We start from the raw sequence: 19237 nt of genomic DNA, 5'->3' as shown, positions 1-19237 counted from the left end.
GCGTCAGCCTCCTGAATAGCTGGGATTGCAGACACCTGCCACCACGCCTGGCTGATTTTTGTATTTTTAGTAGAGACTGGGTTTCACCATCTTGGCTAGGCTGGTCTTAAGCTCATGAGCCTCATGAGCCTCATGAGCCACTGTGCCCGGCCAATGCTTTGAAACTGTTTTGTGGTGGAATTCGCTCAGTAGAACCTTGGAGACTTCGGCATACTAGAGAAAATGTATTAGAAGCCTATTTTTTGTTGTTGTTGTTTTTTCACTTTATAAATTTTTGACTTCTATATGAAGTCCTTGGATTTAAAAATAAGTAGGACTTTTTCCCCTGATAATTTGTAGAAAGTCAGTGGGTGGAGGCCAGAAGCTGTGGCTCATGCCTATAGTCCCAGCACTTGGGGAGATTAAGGCGGACACATCATCTGAGGTCAGGAGTTCTAGACCAGCCTGGCCGTGACACCCTGTCTTTACTCAAAATATAAAAAAAATTAGCCAGGCATGGTGGTGTGTGCCTGTAGTCTCAGCTACTTAAAAGGCTGAGGCAGGAGTATGCCTTGAACCCTGGAGATAGAGGTTGCAGTGAGCCTAGATCACACAATTGCACTCCAGCCTGGGTGACAGAGTGAGACTGTGTCAAAAAAAAAAAAAAAAGTGTATGGACAGTGGAGGAGAGGATTTCATCCTGTGTATAACATTCTAACCTTGTCTTTGCTGTTACTCTGTGTGATCAAGCAAATCAGTCAAAAACACTGAATGGAGCCTAGGACTTAAGGAGTAAGAATATACACTTTTTATGTCAAAGTACATTGCACTTTATTAAGATTCTGAATTTCATTATATTGCGTTTGCATGACTGATTTAATTCTTATGCTGGTTAACATTTTTTATTATGGAATATATTCTAATGATCAGTGTTAGAATATAGGACTTTCTTATTAATCTTGAAGCATCTGATACCAGGAATTGTGGCATGTAACAGGGATTTACCAAAGTAATTTAAGTGTCTTTGAATAACTTTTTCTCATGGATTTTTTTTTGGGAGAGACTCTCTCTCTTTTTTTTTTTTTTGAGACGGAGTCTCACTCTGTCACCAGGCTGGAGTACAGTGGCCGATCTTGGCTCACTATAACTTACACCTCCCGGGTTCAAGTGATTCTCCTGCCTCAGCCTCCTGAGTAGCTGGGACCACAGGCGGGTGCCACCATGCCCAGCTAATTTTTGGATTTTTAGTAGAGACAGGATTTCACTCTGTTGGCCAGGATGGTCTTGATGTCCTGATGTCGTGATCCTTCCTTAATCTGGGGAAGCTAGCTTCTACAGATACCAGGGTCTGTGACTTTTTGAAGCTAATATTAGAAATAGAATGATAAAATATAATTAATGAAAAGAGAAAATTTGTAAAAATATGTCATATCACTTGGTAATTAATACAGTACAGACTGAAATGTTTCAGAGGATTTAGGGTATTGGTTTCAAGTTTCGTTTTTAGGAAGAAGTCTTTTACAGAAAATGTTTGTGTTGTGAGCATTTGAAGATTGTTGGGTGATCATCCTAAACTTTGCAAATTTTCACTTTTTTTTTTTTTTTTTTAATTTTTGTGGGACAGAGTCTTGCTGTATTGCCCAGGCTGGAATGCTGTGGTGTGATCTCAGCTCACAGCAACCTTCTCCTTCCAGGTTCAAGTGATTGTCAGCTTGAAGCAACCTCGGCCTCAGAGTAGCTAGGATTACAGGGATGTGCCATCATCACACCTAGCTAATTTTTGTATTTAATGGAGACAGAGTTTTGCCATGTTGGTCAGGCCGGTCTTGAACTCCAGGCCTCAGGCCTCAAATGATCTCAGCCTCCCAAAGTGCTGGGTTTATAGGCGTGAGTCACCTTGCCAAGTTTTCACATTTTTACTTAATACATTTTGAAGTCTATGCTCCCAGAGGGGTGAGATACTTAATTTTATTTATTTATTTTTATTTTTGTGGTGTGTGTGTGTTTTGAGATGGAGTCTCACCCTGTCACCTAAGCTGGAGTGCAGTGGCACGATGTCAGCTCACTGCAACCTCCACCTCCCGAGTGCAAGCAATTCCCCTGCCTCAGCTTCCTGGGTAGCTGGGATTACAGGCACGTGCCACCATGTCCAGCTAATTTTTTGTGTGTTTTTACAGGGTTTCACCATGTTGGCCAGCCTGGTCTCAAACTCCTGACCTCACATGATCCATGCACCATGGCCTCCCAAAGTGTTGGGATTACAGGGATGAGCCACCGCTCCTGGCCTTTATTTTTAATTGTAGTTAATGTTAATATCTGAATGACTTACTTTTTCTGACTATTTTAAGGTAATTTTTATTTAGGCTACCTCTCCAGGAAGAAAACATATCCTGGATTACAAAAGAAGAGTGGGAAATAGGGAAATCTAATAAAGCTATGTTAATGAGTATAATGACTTTGTAATTTTATAAAAGCAGACTTCAGTTGTTTTAATATGGTTTCATGGATATGATAAAAAACCAACTAGCAAAACCCAGTCATGAATGGGGCCTCCTGAAAATTACTGCAGGAAATAAAATCATTCTCATAAGGTGAATGACATGACCAGAGTGAGCCTATACAGCCAGCCCGCAAGGAATTCTGGGGTTTGGCAGTATAATTTAAATCTGCCTTGGCCCTGGCCACCAGTTGCTGTTACCTTGTTTAAACATGGATGGGAACAATTTTGAGTCCTGCTACTGGGGTTAGGACTTTTACTTTATTAAGCAAAATTTCTGTAAAATATATTTCTAGAAATAGGATTCATATATTAGCTTGGTATTAAGTGTTTCCAGTGCTGAGTATTATGTCTTCTATACTTGCAATAAGAAGCTCTGAAAAATCAATTTAAAAAGTAACTTCGCTAGTAAAACCTGACCTGAAGTAACATGAGGCTATGTATAGTCTTTACTTTCACACCATTCGTAATTCCCTCAGCAAAGATAATGTGTTTGATTATCTGTTGCTGCCTGAGACTTCTTGAGAGGGTTTTATAATGTAGGATGCATGTGTCACAATACCTCTGTAAAATCTGGGAAATTCTAAATTTTGGAATGTTGCTTGTCTCAAGAGTTTTGAATAAGGGATTGTGGATATGTATCAACTTACTCCTCTGTGTAAGAATGCTTGTTTTTCCATACCCTCAGCAACACTGTGCCTTGCTGCATTATTTATGTGTGGAAATAGCCAGTGATTGTAAGCATTATTTGCCTTAGAGGTTGGGTAGTAGAACTCAGATTTATAGTATAACCTTCAGTTCTGGAAGAGCAAAGTTATTACCTTAAATGAAAAATGTCTCCCTTTGTCTTTGCACCTGTTTTAGTTACTTCGACAGTTAACTTGGCTGTAAACATGACTGTATATCATCAGCAGTTACTGTAATAGTATAGTTTGGCAGGAAGTAGCTGTGATACCGTCTTTGACATAATGGTATTTTGTGACAAAAAGTATTAGTGATTCTAATGATGGAGTCATTTCTCATTATGGTAACTAAGGGTCATCCTAATAAGAGAGTTGGTGAAAAAAGAAGTGGTAGTTTTTATATTTAGCATATTGGTAGCATTCTATTTGGGATTTTCCTCTTTTCCGGATTTGTAATTCCTTTGCCATATGTTGTAAATACTGAGTTCCAAGTAAATTTTTGCTCAGCTGGAATTTTATTTTTTTGGGTAAATGATAGGCAGCATGACTAAAGCCTGAGTTTTGTTTTTATTCCCCCTTTAGCAGTTGGCCACATCCAACATTATTTGTTTGAAATAAGCCGTTCTTCCTAATTTGAAATGCCATATTTACTTTCATCCTATCTAATTTCTTAGATACGATGAAGATAAATGCCTCGTTCGGTTAATGGGAGTTTTATAATACACTTTATATTTTCATAAAAATCTTGAAAAACTTGCCCCTTTTCTCCTCAAATACCTTGGCAACTTTTGTGCATTCTTCCAGATAAATCCCTTGGAAATAGGATTTAGATTGGATTTGTGCTAAACTTACATATTAATTTGGAGAACATTCATATTTGTGTAATATGGAGTTTTCTGGGTAGGAACACTTTTTTTTTTAAGTAAAATTATATGCTCTTATTCATAAAGATTCCTAGGAAAGAACCACTCTACAAAGAGGTAAATTGCATACACTTCTCTTATAGAATTTAATGGCAAATTTGAAAATATATAGCTTATACTTTGAAAATAAACAATTTGAATGTATTTGCCATATAGTTTAAGTAATTTCAATTAAATATGAAGACTTTGTGAAAATATTTAAAAATATATCCAGAGAATGAGAACCGCTGTGTAAGAGAGCAGGGTTTTTTTTTTTTTCTTACATATTATGATCATTTATTGTTACCAAACAAATAACTAGGAGAGCTGGCTTTGGTAATTTATTTTGAAAGAATACTTATTCACGTGTTTGTTATTTTCTACAACATGTATATTTTGTATAGAAGGCGAAAGTTAACTTGAAATTACAACTGGTAATTTTCTTCTGTTTTTCAGTTTTAAATGTAGTAGACTTAAGAATCTTCATTTTTGTCATGTTTCACTTTTATGATGTCTAAAGTTGAACTTCAAAAAATATGATTTCTATTTAAGGCTGCCATTTTAAAGATTGTATTCTAAAACTGTGCTGGCCTAGATATTACAACTGAACTTTTTTTCTTTTTAGTTACTCTGCAGGATCCACTGAACATAGGATGTTGCCACAAAGTCTACCTCGTGTATTTTTCTCTTTGACTCATGAGCTGTGCAATTGCAGATTGAGCACAATGTCTGCAGACTGTGTTGAAACACTCTGAAGAACCTATGAACACAGGATGACCTAGGAGTGATTCTAAGTCTATAACAAGATACTCCTCACTAGTGAATGTGTCAGTCTTAGTGCTGAATGCTGCAGATAACAGCAAGTAGTTTCTCCTTTATTTCTGAAGTGTTCACTTGACCTTCCATCAGTAAGACGGACTTTTCTAATCTGGCCTGGGAGATATTAATGGAATACAGTCATGTCCACTCAAGACGAGAGGCAGATTAATACTGAATATGCTGTGTCCTTGCTGGAACAGTTGAAACTGTTTTATGAGCAGCAGTTGTTCACTGACATCGTGTTGATCGTTGAGGGCACCGAATTCCCTTGTCATAAGATGGTTCTTGCAACCTGTAGCTCTTATTTCAGGTAAGTACTTTTAATGTTTTAAACAGAAATTCTTTGAAATATTATTTAATTTTTAAAAAAAGCCACATCTCAATGTTGTGCTTAAGTTTTCTATTCAGATGATGTAGTTCTTGCCAAATCTCATTCTTGCATGTGTAAGGGACATATGAAAGAAATTTTATAAAGGTTTAAATACAAGAAATGTGTTGCAATTAACTAAGGTGAAGTTTTAATGTTGGGAAGGCAGAAAGATTTAGAATATTTCTAAACAAAAATAAATGGGATAATTTACACTTTGAGATTCTAAAATGCTACCTTTAGAAAATAGTCATCTCTGTTTTTAAACTGACAAGTTATCATAGGGTCAAATAGTAGTTTTTAGAGGGTAAAAATTGGTGCTGTTAAACCTGCTAATACTTTTCTTTGGAAAATGTATTTTTCTCTTTGTTACTATTACCATTTGAGATAGTTCTTTTTACCAACTAGACTTCTTGCCAGGTTTAAATACTTAGTAACTAGTAACATTGTTGGTGTTCTCTCTTCCTCTGAACATAGTAGAAGTTAATTTAGCTCCTCATTGCTAATAACAAATGTGTAAAGCTTAACTTTACATTTCTATGATCTTTTGCATCTTTGTTGTACCTTTCCTGAGCAGAATAGAAGCCAAGGCATAGAAATTGCTTTATTTGTTCTTTGCTTTTAGGTTATTTTTGACTTAATATTGGAGAGAGGGAGAATAAACTGAATTAAATGTGGACCAGCATATTTCTATTACAAATACGAGCAGCCATAAGTAGCAGTCAGCAGTAAGTTTGGTTATGCTGTTCTTTAATGGCAGCTATAGATAGGACAGATTTCATTTGACCTTTCAAGGCTAACTTACTTGCATGAAGATACAGAAACTTCACATTCCCTACCGCATTCCATGATGATTGCAGAATCTAAGGCCCAAATACCAGTAGCCTTTGCTATGCCTACACAATTTTTTTTTAAGACAGGGTCTTAATCTCTTGCCCAGGCTGGAGTACAGTAGTGCTATCTTGGCTCACTGCAACCTCTGCTTCCCAGGTTCAGGTGATTCTCGTGCCTCAGCCTCCCAAGTACCTGGGATTACAAGCATGTGCCACCATGCCCAGCTAATTTTTTGTGTTTTTAATAGAGATAGGGTTTCACCATGTTGGCCAAGCTGGTCTCAAACTACTATCTCAAGTGACCTGCCTGCCTTGGCCTCCCAAAGTGCTGGGATTGTACGTGTGAGCCACTGTGTCCAGCCCAGTGTCTGCAATTTTTGTTTCAGGTTAAGCTGTGGATTTTTCATGCAATTTCAGGCGCTGATTTTCTTGTCTGTTAGAAAGTGTAGCCTATTTGCAAATAATTGTTCTACAGCCTCGCTGATCATGAGAATCCTCTTGTTGGGTGCTTTTACAATTGGAATATCTTGGATTTCAAACACAGAAATTCTGATTGAGTGGGTCTGGGTTATGGAATCAGAATCTATATATTTAAAAGCTTCCCAGGCTGAGTGTGGAGAGAGAGAGAGAGAGAGAGAGACCCAACTGATCCACCTCAGCCTCTCAAGGAGATATAGGCACACACCACCACTCCTGGTTCAACTCTGGGAAAATCTTTTTTTTGAGATGGAGTTTCACTCTTGCCCAGGCTAGAGTGCAGTGGTGCTTGGCTCCCTGCAACCTCCACCTCCCAGATTCAAGCGATTCTCCTGCCTCAGCCTTCTGAGTAGCTGGGAGTACTGGTATGAGCCACCACGCCCAGCTAATTTTGTATTTTTAGTAGAGACGGGGTTTCACCATGTTGGTCTGGTTGGTCTCAAACTCCAAACCTTAGGTGATCCGCCCGCATCTGCCTCTCAAAGTGCTGGGATTACAGGCATCAGGCACCGCGCTCGGCTGAGTCTGGTCTCTTAATACCCGATAGATACCCCAAGGGACAGCTGTGTATTACCTGTAAAGCAAACCAGATGTTTAGTAAATAGAATAGTTCAATATGTGTTTGAGGTTGAAGCTACCCATCATTAAAATCTTGTGCCTGGGACACTTTCATATCCACAAGAAGAAAACGCCTACGTATTTTTCCTCCCATATGCTGTATATCTTTTTCTCTGGACTGGGTAGGTTATTGTGTATTTCCACAATAATTTGAGCTTTTCCCAAGTGTTCTTCAACTAGATTCTGCTCTCAGAATTGTAGATTTCAAGATCTTTACATGTAATGGTGCTATACATCTTTACTGTCAGAGATTTTTTCTTTTGAACTAAATACATTCTTCCTTTGTAATTTGAGTTACCAATTCTGTCTATCCCACCAAGAATTAGTAGATACCTCTGAATAATAGTTTTAATATTTCTTGGTAACATTTATAGTTCGTTTTAGACCCAAGATGAGAGGATTACTTGAGAATTACTCAGCTCTTCTGTGGTGGTATTTCAGACTGTTACAGTATTATGAAATTAAGCATTTTCTGTTTCTTAGAAACGTTAGTTTAAAACTTTCCTGATCAGATTAGCTCGGCTTCTGCTTAGCTGCGGTCTTCAGGAAGCACAGTTTCTTTACAGGAGTCTGTCATTCTCATGTCATAAACCATAGTCTAGAATAACCAGCATCATCTGTGAAGTCAACTGTTTGCTTGCCCTCCTCACTTTTCCAAAGTCACTGCCTCTCCTGGAATCAATGTAAAAACCACTTGGTCCCTGCATCTTGCATTTTTAACTCCTACAGTTCTTTTTTAGGTTTCTTGTGATTCTTTCCCATTTTTCCATGTCAGGTAGATGAAGCTGGCAGCAGTGTTTTTAAAGAGTTTGGTATCATGTCTTACATATGTTTTTCAAGAATATTTCCTGGCTCTTCGTTACTCCATTAGGTTTATTCCTGGCCATCCTGTATTCTTCATTAGAATGTCATCCACCACCCTGATCATCATTATGCCACTCTTCCTTCTTACTCTGTGTGTCTGGAATTTAGCTGCTGTCCTTACTGCCCGTTCTGAGCTATAATGGAAGTGACCAGTGACTACCTAATTGCTTTTGAAGTGCTAATTTTCTTAACCCCACAGTTTTTTGTTTTTTCTTTAAGAGACAAAGTCTCACTCTGTTGCCAAGGGCTGGAGTGCAGTGGCATGATTTTAGTTCACTACAACCTCGAACTCCTGAGCTCAGGCAATCTTTCCAGCTCAGCCTCCCAAATTGCTAGGACTATAGGCTTGTACAACCACGCCTAGCTAATTTTTTCCCCTTTTAAAAACAATTTTTTTTTTTAAATAGAGACAGGATCTGACTATGTTGCCCAGGCTGGTTACTTTTTGTAGGGATGGATTCTCACTGTTTTGCCCGTGCTGGTCTTGAACTCTTGGCTTCAAGTAATTCTCTTGCCTCACCCTCCTCAGCTGCTGGGATTATGGGCGTGAACCACCATGTCCAACCTGACTCCACAGTTTTTGACATGCACCTCTTGTTCTGAGTAGCATTGTACTAGTCTGGTTATTAATTCTCGGATGTACCTTTCAACCTGCTGTTTCTTTTTTAATCCCAACCGAACTCTACCTCAGGGTGATCGTTGGGATTTTAGGGTGGGTTTTCTTACAGTCTTTTAGTCTCCTTCATGTAACTTTCACCTATGTCATTTTGTTAGGTGAGTCATGGCCCACTGTATTAATGCCTGACATAAAATTCAACTAATATTATTTAATTCATTATTGTATTATTTCTGTTTGACTCAACTACCTTACAAATCAAATATCAAGTACCTGAAAGTAAACAGGTAGGTTTGACTTTTCTCAGTCTATTTCCGACTCTGTCTCCTTCCCTGTGATTAGAAAGTCACCATATCTGGCTGGGCATGGTGGCACATGCCTGTAATCCCAGCACTTGGGGAGGCTTAGTCAGGCAGATCACTTGGGGACAGGAGTTCGAGACCAGCCTGGCCAAGATGGTGAAACCCTGTCTCTACTAAAAATACAAAAATTAGCCAGGTGTGGTCATGGGCACCTGTAATTACCAGCTATTCAGGAGGCTGAGGTAGGAGGATTGCTTGAATCTGGGAGTTGGGGGTTGTAGTGAGCTGAGATAGCACCACTGCACTCCAGCCTGGGTGACAGGGTAAGACTACGTCTCAAAAAAATAAAAATAAAAATAAAATCACCAGATTCTGTTGACTCTTTATAGTGGTTTTTGAATTCATTTCTGCAAATGTAACTCAGTTTCTTACCTCTTTTTATTTTTTTTGAGAAGGAGTTTCGCTCTTATTACCCAGGCTGGAGTGCAATGGTGCGATCTCGGCTCACCGCAACCTCCGCCTCCTGGGTTCAAGCAATTCTCCTGCCTCAGCCTCCCGAGTAGCTTGGATTACAGGCGCGTGCCACCATGCCCAGCTAATTTTTGTATATTTAGTAGAGACCGGGTTTTACCATGTTGACCAGGATGGTCTCAATCTCTTGACCTCGTGATCCACCCGCCTCGGCCTCCCAAAGTCCTGGGATTATAGGCGTGAGTCACCACGCCTGGCCCAGTTTCTTACCTCTTATGTATATTATTGTCATAGCCTCATAGCCAGTTTTCCTGTCTCCAGCCTCTAGTTTTTGTAGTCTGTCTGCATAGAATATTCATCCTACATTTATCACTTATTTTGTCGTGTTAAATTCAGACTTGAAACCCTTAAATTTTCCCCACTATCTGCAAAGAAAAGCTCAGACTCTTTTTGTCTCATTTAAAGGCCCTGTGACCTGTCTGTTCTCCATCTTTCCAATTCATTTTCTGGTTTCCTGCATGAGTCCTTATGTTCAAGCTATGGCCCTTCAACAATCGCCTCTTATGTTTTACCCTGTTTCGTCCATTTTGAATGCCTTCTTCATCTCTGGCCTTAAGGAGCCCAAGTTAGTGACTGATGTGACACCCACTCTTGACCGCCACATGCAGGGGCTTTTCTCTCCTATGTTCATCTCTTGCCTATATATGGGCATTCTACTTTGTATTCTCCACGGTGCGAGTTCCTTTCCAACATGATTTCCTGCGTGTAAGAGATTTTTAGGAAAGTGTCCTGCATATTTTTAGGGGTTTGAGTAAATGAATTTTTAACAGCTTTATTGAGATATAATTTACATACCACAAAATCTACCCATTTTAAGTGTACAATTAAATTAATTTTAGTGTATTTACAGAGTTATACAAGCATTTCCGCAATCTAAATTTAGAGCATTTCCATCACTTTGTGCCTGTTTATAGTCACAAACCCCATTCTTACAGCTCTAAGGAACTTCTAATCTACCTTCTGTCTCTCTATATTTTCCTTTTTTGGACATTTTATATAAAGGGACTCATACACTATGTGGTTTTTGTATCTGGGTTCTATCACTGAGCATAATGTTTTCAGGTTCACTTATGTTAAAGTATATATTAGTACTTAGTTCCTTTTTATTGCTGAATATTATTTCATAGTATGAATATAAGGAGTAAATAGAATTTTGATATTTTCACTCAAAGTGGCATGGTGGGATAGTCTGGTGTATTTTTGGCACTGGAGTTTATTCTTGTCCATCATCTCCCTCAAAAATTTCATTGGCTAAGCACAGTGGCTCACGCCTGTAATCCGAGTACTTTGGAAGGCTGAGGCACGAAAATTGCTGGAGCTCAGGAGTTGGAGACCAGCCTGGGTAACATAGGGAGGCCTTGTCTCTACTAAAATTTTTTTACAAAGCTGGGTGTGGTGGGGCATGCCTGTAGTCCCAGCTACTTGCGAGGCTGAGGCAGGAGGATCACTTGAGGCCAGAAGGTCGAGGCTGCAGTGAGCCACGATCTCACCACTGAACTGCAGCCTGGGAGACAAAGCAAGACCTTGTCTCACAAAAAAAAAAAAGTTTCAATTATAAGTAAATACCCTAAATAAACATCTCTTGTTGTCTAATTGTTTTTTTCAGCTCTACATTTGTTTTACACAAAACCCTTACAACTTTGTTTTCTCCATCTCTTCTGTAGGGCCATGTTTATGAGTGGACTAAGTGAAAGCAAACAAACCCATGTACACCTGAGGAATGTGGATGCTGCCACCTTACAGATAATAATAACTTATGCATACACGGGTAACTTGGCAATGAATGACAGCACTGTAGAACAGCTTTATGAAACAGCTTGCTTCCTACAGGTAAGCTTTTTTTTTTTTTTTTTTTTTAAATAGATAGCGTCTTGTTCTGTCACCCAGGCTGGTTGCAGTGCAGTGGCACTGATTTTGGCTCACTGCAACCTCTGCCTCCTGGGCCCAAGCAATTCTCCTACCTAGGTGTCCTGAGTAGCTAGGATTATAGGCGCGCACTACCACGCCCAGCTAATTTTTGTATTTTTAGTAGAGACGGGGTTTCACCATGTTGGTCAGGTTGGTCTAGAACTCCTGACCTCGTGATCCACCTGCCTCGGCCTCCCAAAGTGCTGGAATTACAGGCGTGAGCCACCGTGCCCGACTTACAGGTAAGCATTTTTTCCTCAGTTACATATATGAGTTGGTGTCTTATTGGTTTATTATGTGATTTATTTTGTGAGGAAATACTGTTACATCTTTTTAAATTATTTTTTTGAGATGTGGTCTCATTTGGTTGCCTGGGCTGGAATGCAACAGTGTAGTCATGATTCACAGAAGCCTTGAACTTATGGGCTCAGGTGATCCTCCCACTTCAGCCTCCTGAGTAGCTGGGACTGTAGGTGTACACCACTATGCTCAGCTAATTTTATTTTTTTGTAGAGAGAGGATCTCACTGTATTGCTCAGGCTGCTCTCAAACTCCAAGCAATCCTCCTGCTTTGGGCTTTCAAAGTCCTGGGATTACAGGCGTGAAACACCACATCTAGTAATGTCTTTTGTCTATGTAATTTTCTTACTACGTATTTTAGAATGTAAAAGGTTTCTTTCTGTTTATAAAGTGTGTAAGGGAAAAACAATAGGATTTGATTACCCAGTAAACTGAGTACTTTTGTGAGGGGAATGTAAATCTGTTAATAAAAAGATAGGTGAAAATTTTATACTGGTTTCATATGTTTTACTGCCTAATATACCTGAGAATTTTGATTTCAAGTTAGGGTCTTTTTTTTTTTTTTTTGAAACCGAGTTTTGCTCTTGTTGATTAGACTGAAGTGCAGTGGCACAGTCTCAGCTCACTACAAGCTCACTACAACTTCTGCCTGATGGGTTCAAGTGATTCTCCTGCCTCAGCCTCCTGAGTAGCTGGGTTACAGGCGTGTGTTACCACGCCCAGCTAATTTTTGTATTTTTAGTAGAGATGCCTTGTTGGCCAGGCTTGTCTGGAACTCCTGACCTTAAATGATCCACCTGCCTCAGCCTCCCAAAGAGCTGGGATTACAGACCTGAGCCATCACACCCAGCCAACTTAAAGTAATTTGTAACAGTGTTTATTGAATTTGTTTCAATTTTTTTTTTTTTTGCTTAGGTATACTAATTTTTCATGATACTACTTTTCACAGAAAACTTGTAGAAATTATGATTTTTTTTTTCTGAGATGGAGTCTTGCTCTGTCGCCCAGGCTGGAGTGCGGTGGCACAATCTCGGCTCACCGCAACCTCCGCCTCTTGGGTTCAAGCATTTCTCCTGCCTCAGCTTCCCAGGTACCTGAGATGACAGGCTTGCACCCCCATGCCTGGCTAATTACGTATTTTTAGTAGAGATGGGGTTTCACTGTGTTGGCCAGGCTGGTCTTGAGCTCCTGACCTTGTGATCCACCCGCCTCAGCCTCCCAAAGTGCCTGGATTACAGGCATGAGCCACAGTGCCCAGCCAGAAATTATGATGAATATTTATAATGGCTATGTGACCATATTGAGCAATTAAGGAGACGTATTTAAACAAATTAAAACAAATGAAGGTTGATATATTTATGCATGACAAACTGTTTTACTCTTTATTTCCCCATCACGTTCCCTTTTTAAATTTTAAGAGAAATATAAGAGCTTTGTCATTTCATCTCCTGTTTTGGAATAACTGTTGTTCACAAAGTTTCTTCAAAGAGAGAACCTTTAGACGAAAGGTTAAATTTGGAGCACTATTTATGATATTTTGTTAAGTGCTTGATAAATATGCACTGAATGAATATGCATGACACTGGTTGAATGCCAGCACCTGGGTGTAATTTTTTAAACCAGAACTCAGTTCATGCTTTATGTAGTTTCCTTCCTTTTTAATCTTCCATAGGTTGAGCACCCTTTATCCAAAATGCATGGGACCAGAAGTCCAGTTCAACCAGTTTCGGATTTCAGATTTTATTCAAATTTTGGGATATTTGCATTATATTTGCCAGTTCAACATCCCTAATCTAAAATCTAGACTCTGAAGTGCTCCAGTGAGTATTTCCTTTGAGTGTCATGTCAGTGCTCAAAACATTCGGATTTTGGAGCATTTTGGATTTTGAATTTCTGAATTAGGGATACTCAACTTTTACTTCTTTTTTTGTGTGTGTGACAGGGTCTTGCTCTGTTGCCCAGGCGCCAGCACAGTGGTGAGATCATAGCTCACTGCAGCCTTGATTTCTGGGTTCAAGTTGTCCCCCAGCCTCAGCTTCCTGAGTAGCTGGGCCTATAGGCTTGCATTACCACACTTGGATAATTTTTTGATATTTTGTAGAGACAAGGTTTCCTTATGTCGTCCAGGCTAGTCTCCAACTCCTCGGTTCAGGCAGTCCTCCCACCTGGGCTAGGATTACAGGTGTGAGTCACTGTACCTGGCCAGCCTTTGTTCCTTTTCCATATAAAATTGTTAGTATCCTGCTGTACCCAAAACTCTGGGGAAACTGAGGCTGGGATAGCTTACTGGTGCGCTAGTAATTCCAAACTTGAACGGGAGAAATGCTTACTGTAAGCACTGTCTTTCTATAGCTCGCAAGTTTTCATTACTTGTTATTTTTAGAGACAGTGTCTTGTTCTGTTGCCCAGGCTGGAGTGCAGTTCCATGGTCATATCTCACTGCAGCCTCAAATTGCAGGGCTCCAAAGATCCTCCTCCCTTTGGCTTCCAAAGTGCTTAGATTACAGGCATGCACCAGCACACACAGCTAATTTTTTGTTGGTCCTTCTTTTAAAAGCAGACATTTCTCAGAATTACTAAGGCATTAAGGAATTTTAAGAAAATTAGATTCCAGGACACTTTGTTACCGTACATATCGACACTGTTCCTTACAGTTTCTTTCTGTCATTTTAATGAAAATGTATACATCTGCTTGCTCAAATTCAAAACAAGACTCTGCTGCTTACACTGTGTTGCCCTGGCAATCCTGAGATGAGGTATTCTGTGACTACCAATATGACTTTTGCTATTAATTAACCACGTGAAGGAACATGTGCTTCTGTACCAGATGCTGTACTAATACATTATATATAGATTCTCATCTGATCCTTACAGTGCTCATTTTAGGTAGATAACTGTTATTTCCCCATTTTATAGAAGAGAAAACTGAAGTTTAGAGACAGGAAGCTTCTTGCCTAATAACTAGTTTCCAGGTACTAACTGGCCAATTCAAGTTTTAAATCCAAGCAGCCTGCCTTCTCGGTGTCAACAGCTTCTAGTTAATCACTATGATGCTGAATAAATATAGTAGGTAGCACATGCGATTCAAGTGAGATCTACCTTCTTAAGAAAAAACAAATCTAGGAAGCTTACAGTGGCTAAGATGGATCATTTCAATCTAGGTAATTTATAACTGCACGTAAGTCTATTTTGTGTTCTTTTGATTTGTTATCTTACCTCTCTAAATAAGAATAGCAAATAACTACTCTTACTCACTGTGCATGATTTTCTGGTTTTATATGACTGTCTTGTCCAAGTTGAGGAAACCAGAATCCACCTATTCAACAATAATTTTCTCTGTACTGTGATTTATTTACATTTTTTCTTACATTTTTCTCAATTATATATAAAGTCTAGAAAAGTGTGACTTACATATACATTTCCTTACATATTCCTTAAGGCTATTTTGTTTTCTAAGAGCCTATTTATTGTTATACTGCTGGTTCCTAAATAGAACAATTAAGTAGGCCACTGAGTAGGAAACATTATTGCAAAATTACAGTCTTCTGATTTTATTACTACCAGAAGACCTTATCTGTTAGCCTAGATATTGTATCTGAAACTAAAAATTATACTGTGGGGATCTGATTAATATACTTAGGTCTTAGATAAAAGTAAAATGTGTCTATCCTGGCCCTATCAGCCTGGTTTTTTTTTTTCTTTCTCATTGCAGGTGGAAGACGTGTTACAACGTTGTCGAGAATATTTAATTAAAAAAATAAATGCAGAGAATTGTGTACGATTGTTGAGTTTTGCCGATCTCTTCAGTTGTGAGGAATTAAAACAGAGTGCTAAAAGAATGGTGGAACACAAGTTCACCGCTGTGTATCATCAGGAAGCATTCATGCAGCTGTCACATGACCTACTAATAGACATTCTAAGTAGTGACAATTTAAATGTAGAAAAGGAAGAAACCGTTCGAGAAGCTGCTATGCTGTGGCTAGAGTATAACACAGAATCACGATCCCAGTACTTGTCTTCTGTTCTTAGCCAAATCAGAATTGATGCACTTTCAGAAGTAACACAGAGAGCTTGGTTTCAAGGTCTGCCACCCAATGATAAGTCAGTGGTGGTACAAGGTCTGTATAAGTCCATGCCCAAGTTTTTCAAACCAAGACTTGGGATGACTAAAGAGGAAATGATGATTTTCATTGAAGCATCTTCAGAAAATCCTTGTAGTCTTTATTCTTCTGTCTGTTACAGCCCCCAAGCAGAAAAAGTTTACAAGCTATGTAGCCCACCAGCTGATTTGCATAAGGTTGGGACAGTTGTAACTCCTGATAATGATATCTACATAGCAGGGGGTCAAGTTCCTCTGAAAAACACAAAAACAAATCACAGTAAAACCAGCAAACTTCAGACTGCCTTCAGAACTGTGAATTGCTTTTATTGGTTTGATGCACAGCAAAATACCTGGTTTCCAAAGACTCCAATGCTTTTTGTTCGCATAAAGCCATCTTTGGTTTGCTGTGAAGGCTATATCTATGCAATTGGAGGAGATAGCGTAGGTGGAGAACTTAATCGGAGGACCGTAGAAAGATACGACACTGAGAAAGATGAGTGGACAATGGTAAGCCCTTTACCGTGTGCTTGGCAGTGGAGTGCAGCAGTCGTGGTTCATGACTGCATTTATGTGATGACACTGAACCTCATGTACTGTTACTTTCCAAGGTCTGACTCGTGGGTAGAAATGGCCATGAGACAGACCAGTAGGTCCTTTGCTTCAGCTGCAGCCTTTGGTGATAAAATTTTCTATATTGGAGGGTTGCATATTGCTACCAATTCCGGCATAAGACTCCCCTCTGGCACTGTAGATGGGTCTTCAGTAACTGTGGAAATTTATGATGTGAATAAAAATGAGTGGAAAATGGCAGCCAACATCCCTGCTAAGAGGTACTCTGACCCCTGTGTTAGAGCTGTTGTGATCTCAAATTCTCTCTGTGTGTTTATGCGAGAAACCCACTTAAATGAGCGAGCTAAATACGTCACCTACCAATATGACCTGGAACTTGACCGGTGGTCTCTGCGGCAGCATATATCTGAACGTGTACTGTGGGACTTAGGGAGAGATTTTCGATGCACTGTGGGGAAACTGTATCCATCCTGCCTTGAAGAGTCTCCATGGAAACCGCCAACTTATCTTTTTTCAACAGATGGTACAGAAGAGTTTGAACTGGATGGAGAAATGGTTGCACTGCCACCTGTATAGTTCAGAAGTTCAGGGAGTGCACGCCTGAGTTATGTGCTTTGTCATTTTCTTTGCTAAACAAGAGGCTATGAAATAACTAAATATGAGTACATAAAAATCTATCTTTGATAAATTTTATTTTTATGCCCTTAATATTTGCATCAGTATAATATATATCAGTGAGTCTTACAGAAAGATATGCTTCCATAATATGAAATAGATTATTCAATAATTGAGAAACTTTATGTGTAATCATGAGAATATAAGAATCTGGATTATCTAACATTGTTAGCCCTGTGTATGTACAGTTCAAAAAGTTCACTTATAAAAGTAGTTTCCTGTTCCTAGTGTGGTATATCACAAATTGTGCTGAGGTTATTTTAGTATGTGTATTTCATTCCCGTGCTTACAGTTTTCAGTGTAATTAATTCAATTGCCCTTAACACTAATGTCCATGTTGGTATAGAAATGTCTAAATCCTATATTCTAGTTGGGGAAGATCTTCCATTATTTTATGATATTACACAGGGAAAGCTATGACTGCAGGATCAGTCTACACTATACTATTAGGTGCATGTATTCTCTCTTCACTAACTTATACTTGTCTATCTACAATACAGGTCTTCCAGTCAGCTGGTCATTTACCAGGTGTGGACTTAATATTGCTGGGCTTGCAATAAGAATTGCCAGCCCCTCATCGTGCGGGTCTGCGTGGAGCTTTACTCAGTAAAGGCCTCCACTTTGTGTATTACGTTAACATTGGCTCATGCATATAACTACCTGCTGCTGATGTAGTTCTCCATCTTCAAGATTTAGAGTGGGTTAACCAGGTCATTACATCTTAATTTAATAACAAGCATTACTGTAGAGTGATTGTGTATAGATCTGTTAGCCGTGCAGGGTGTGTTTTTTTTAACTTGTTGTGTGTGTGTGGGAGTTAGGATTAGTAAGGTGAACTGTTCAGGAATTCTCTGCACTAGTTGTGCAGAAGAGCAGATAACTAGCGCTGCTCTGGCATTAATCCCAGGAACCACTAGCAGTAGTGGGGCGCCACCAATCTAACATGAGCACAGGTGCTTCATGACAAACATTACTAGCATGTTCAACTGCATCATGTTCTGGCACTGTATTTTGAATGACATTAATTTATTAAATAAATTGTATATATTCAATATCTATTTTTCTTTTGTTATGGAAATGGTCTTACTGCTTTTTAAATTTTGATTTTACTAGGTCAGCTTCGCTAGTTATAGGTAAGCCACCTATATGCATCTTCAGAATTTTGTTTGATAGATATGCATAGGCTTTCCTTAGGCTAGTGTCTTTCTACCTGGTGGCATATTAGAATCATTCGATTCTAATTATCCTCTATAGAAGCTTGAGATGATCTCTGAACCTCACCTCTAACAAAATGGTTTCTTCTTAGAGCACATCGTTGATCATGTTTACAAACTTGAACTGCCTCTCCACTGCCTGCTGAGTAAGTCCAGATTCCTTACCACAGTTAAGGCTCTTTCTAATTTGGCTTTAAAGTATCTTTACTGCCCTGTCTTGGATTGTTTTTCCATAAGCCTTACCTTCTGATTAGGCTTTCGCTATGCTTTTTGATGCTATGCACGCTACTCAGAATGGTCTTTTCATCCGAACTTTACCTGCGGCTGTCTCGAGAGCTATTTAAGGCAGTTTTTAAAGAATGTTTCCCGCTAACTGCATCTTTCTGTGAGGTGACAGTATCCTCTCTCATGTTCTTCTTAGTACCTTGTACCTAGATCTTATTATTTGTAGTAATCATTCTATTGAATATCAGTAGTTTTGGCCAGGTATGGTGGCTTATGCCTATAATCCCAGCACTTTGGGAGGACCAAGTGGGAGGATCGTTTGAGCCCATCCATCTCTACCAAAAAAATAATTAGCTGGGCATGGTGGCATGTAGTCCCAGCTACTAGGGAGGCTGCGATGGGAGAATCACTTAACTCTGGAAGGTCAAGGCTACAGTGAGCCTTGATTGTGCCCAGCGTGGGTGACAGACTGAGACCCCGTCTCTAAAAGATAAAATAAATGGATATTATTGATCTTCATGCTTTTCTACAAAATGACCAGTGTTAATTTTCTTATTTACGGCTGCATTCCCCTGCAGTGTAGCCCAGCACACTGTATAGTTGGTGACAAAACTGTTGGATGAAAGCAGATAAATAAATACAAAGGGCTTTGGAAAGTTTGAGAGTCAAATCCAGTATGCCAAATTCTTCATTCTCATTAGTAGTTCTGTTAGTCACCTTTTCGCTTACCTCTCCATGCAGCTTAGGTCTGTCAT

At 39.3% G+C, this 19237-nt stretch overlaps 2 protein-coding genes across 2 annotated transcripts in view; both read left to right on the top strand.

The window, feature by feature from the left end:
* Window positions 1-5182, top strand: part of LOC144578307 (uncharacterized) — a 79089-nt gene extending 73907 nt beyond the window's left edge. Inside the window, exon 5 of the mRNA XM_078342141.1 lies at window positions 4687-5182. Coding sequence (XP_078198267.1) covers window positions 4687-4754 — 68 coding nt within the window. The 3' untranslated portion in view covers window positions 4755-5182. The remainder of the gene's footprint in view (window positions 1-4686) is intronic.
* On the top strand, window positions 4686-18095 carry KBTBD2 (kelch repeat and BTB domain containing 2). Its single transcript, XM_035253123.3, has 3 exons — window positions 4686-5190; window positions 11153-11318; window positions 15409-18095. Exons 1-3 carry the CDS (start codon window positions 5021-5023, stop codon window positions 16942-16944), a joined length of 1872 nt encoding a protein of 623 aa, XP_035109014.1. The 5' UTR covers window positions 4686-5020; the 3' UTR covers window positions 16945-18095.
* Window positions 18096-19237: the final 1142 nt, after the last annotated feature.

The sequence above is a fragment of the Callithrix jacchus genome, chromosome 11 (assembly GCF_049354715.1).
Source record: "Callithrix jacchus isolate 240 chromosome 11, calJac240_pri, whole genome shotgun sequence".
NCBI lineage: Eukaryota > Metazoa > Chordata > Mammalia > Primates > Cebidae > Callithrix > Callithrix jacchus.
Note: the sequence above shows the minus strand (reverse complement) of the source record. Positions and strands in the feature narration are given on the sequence as shown.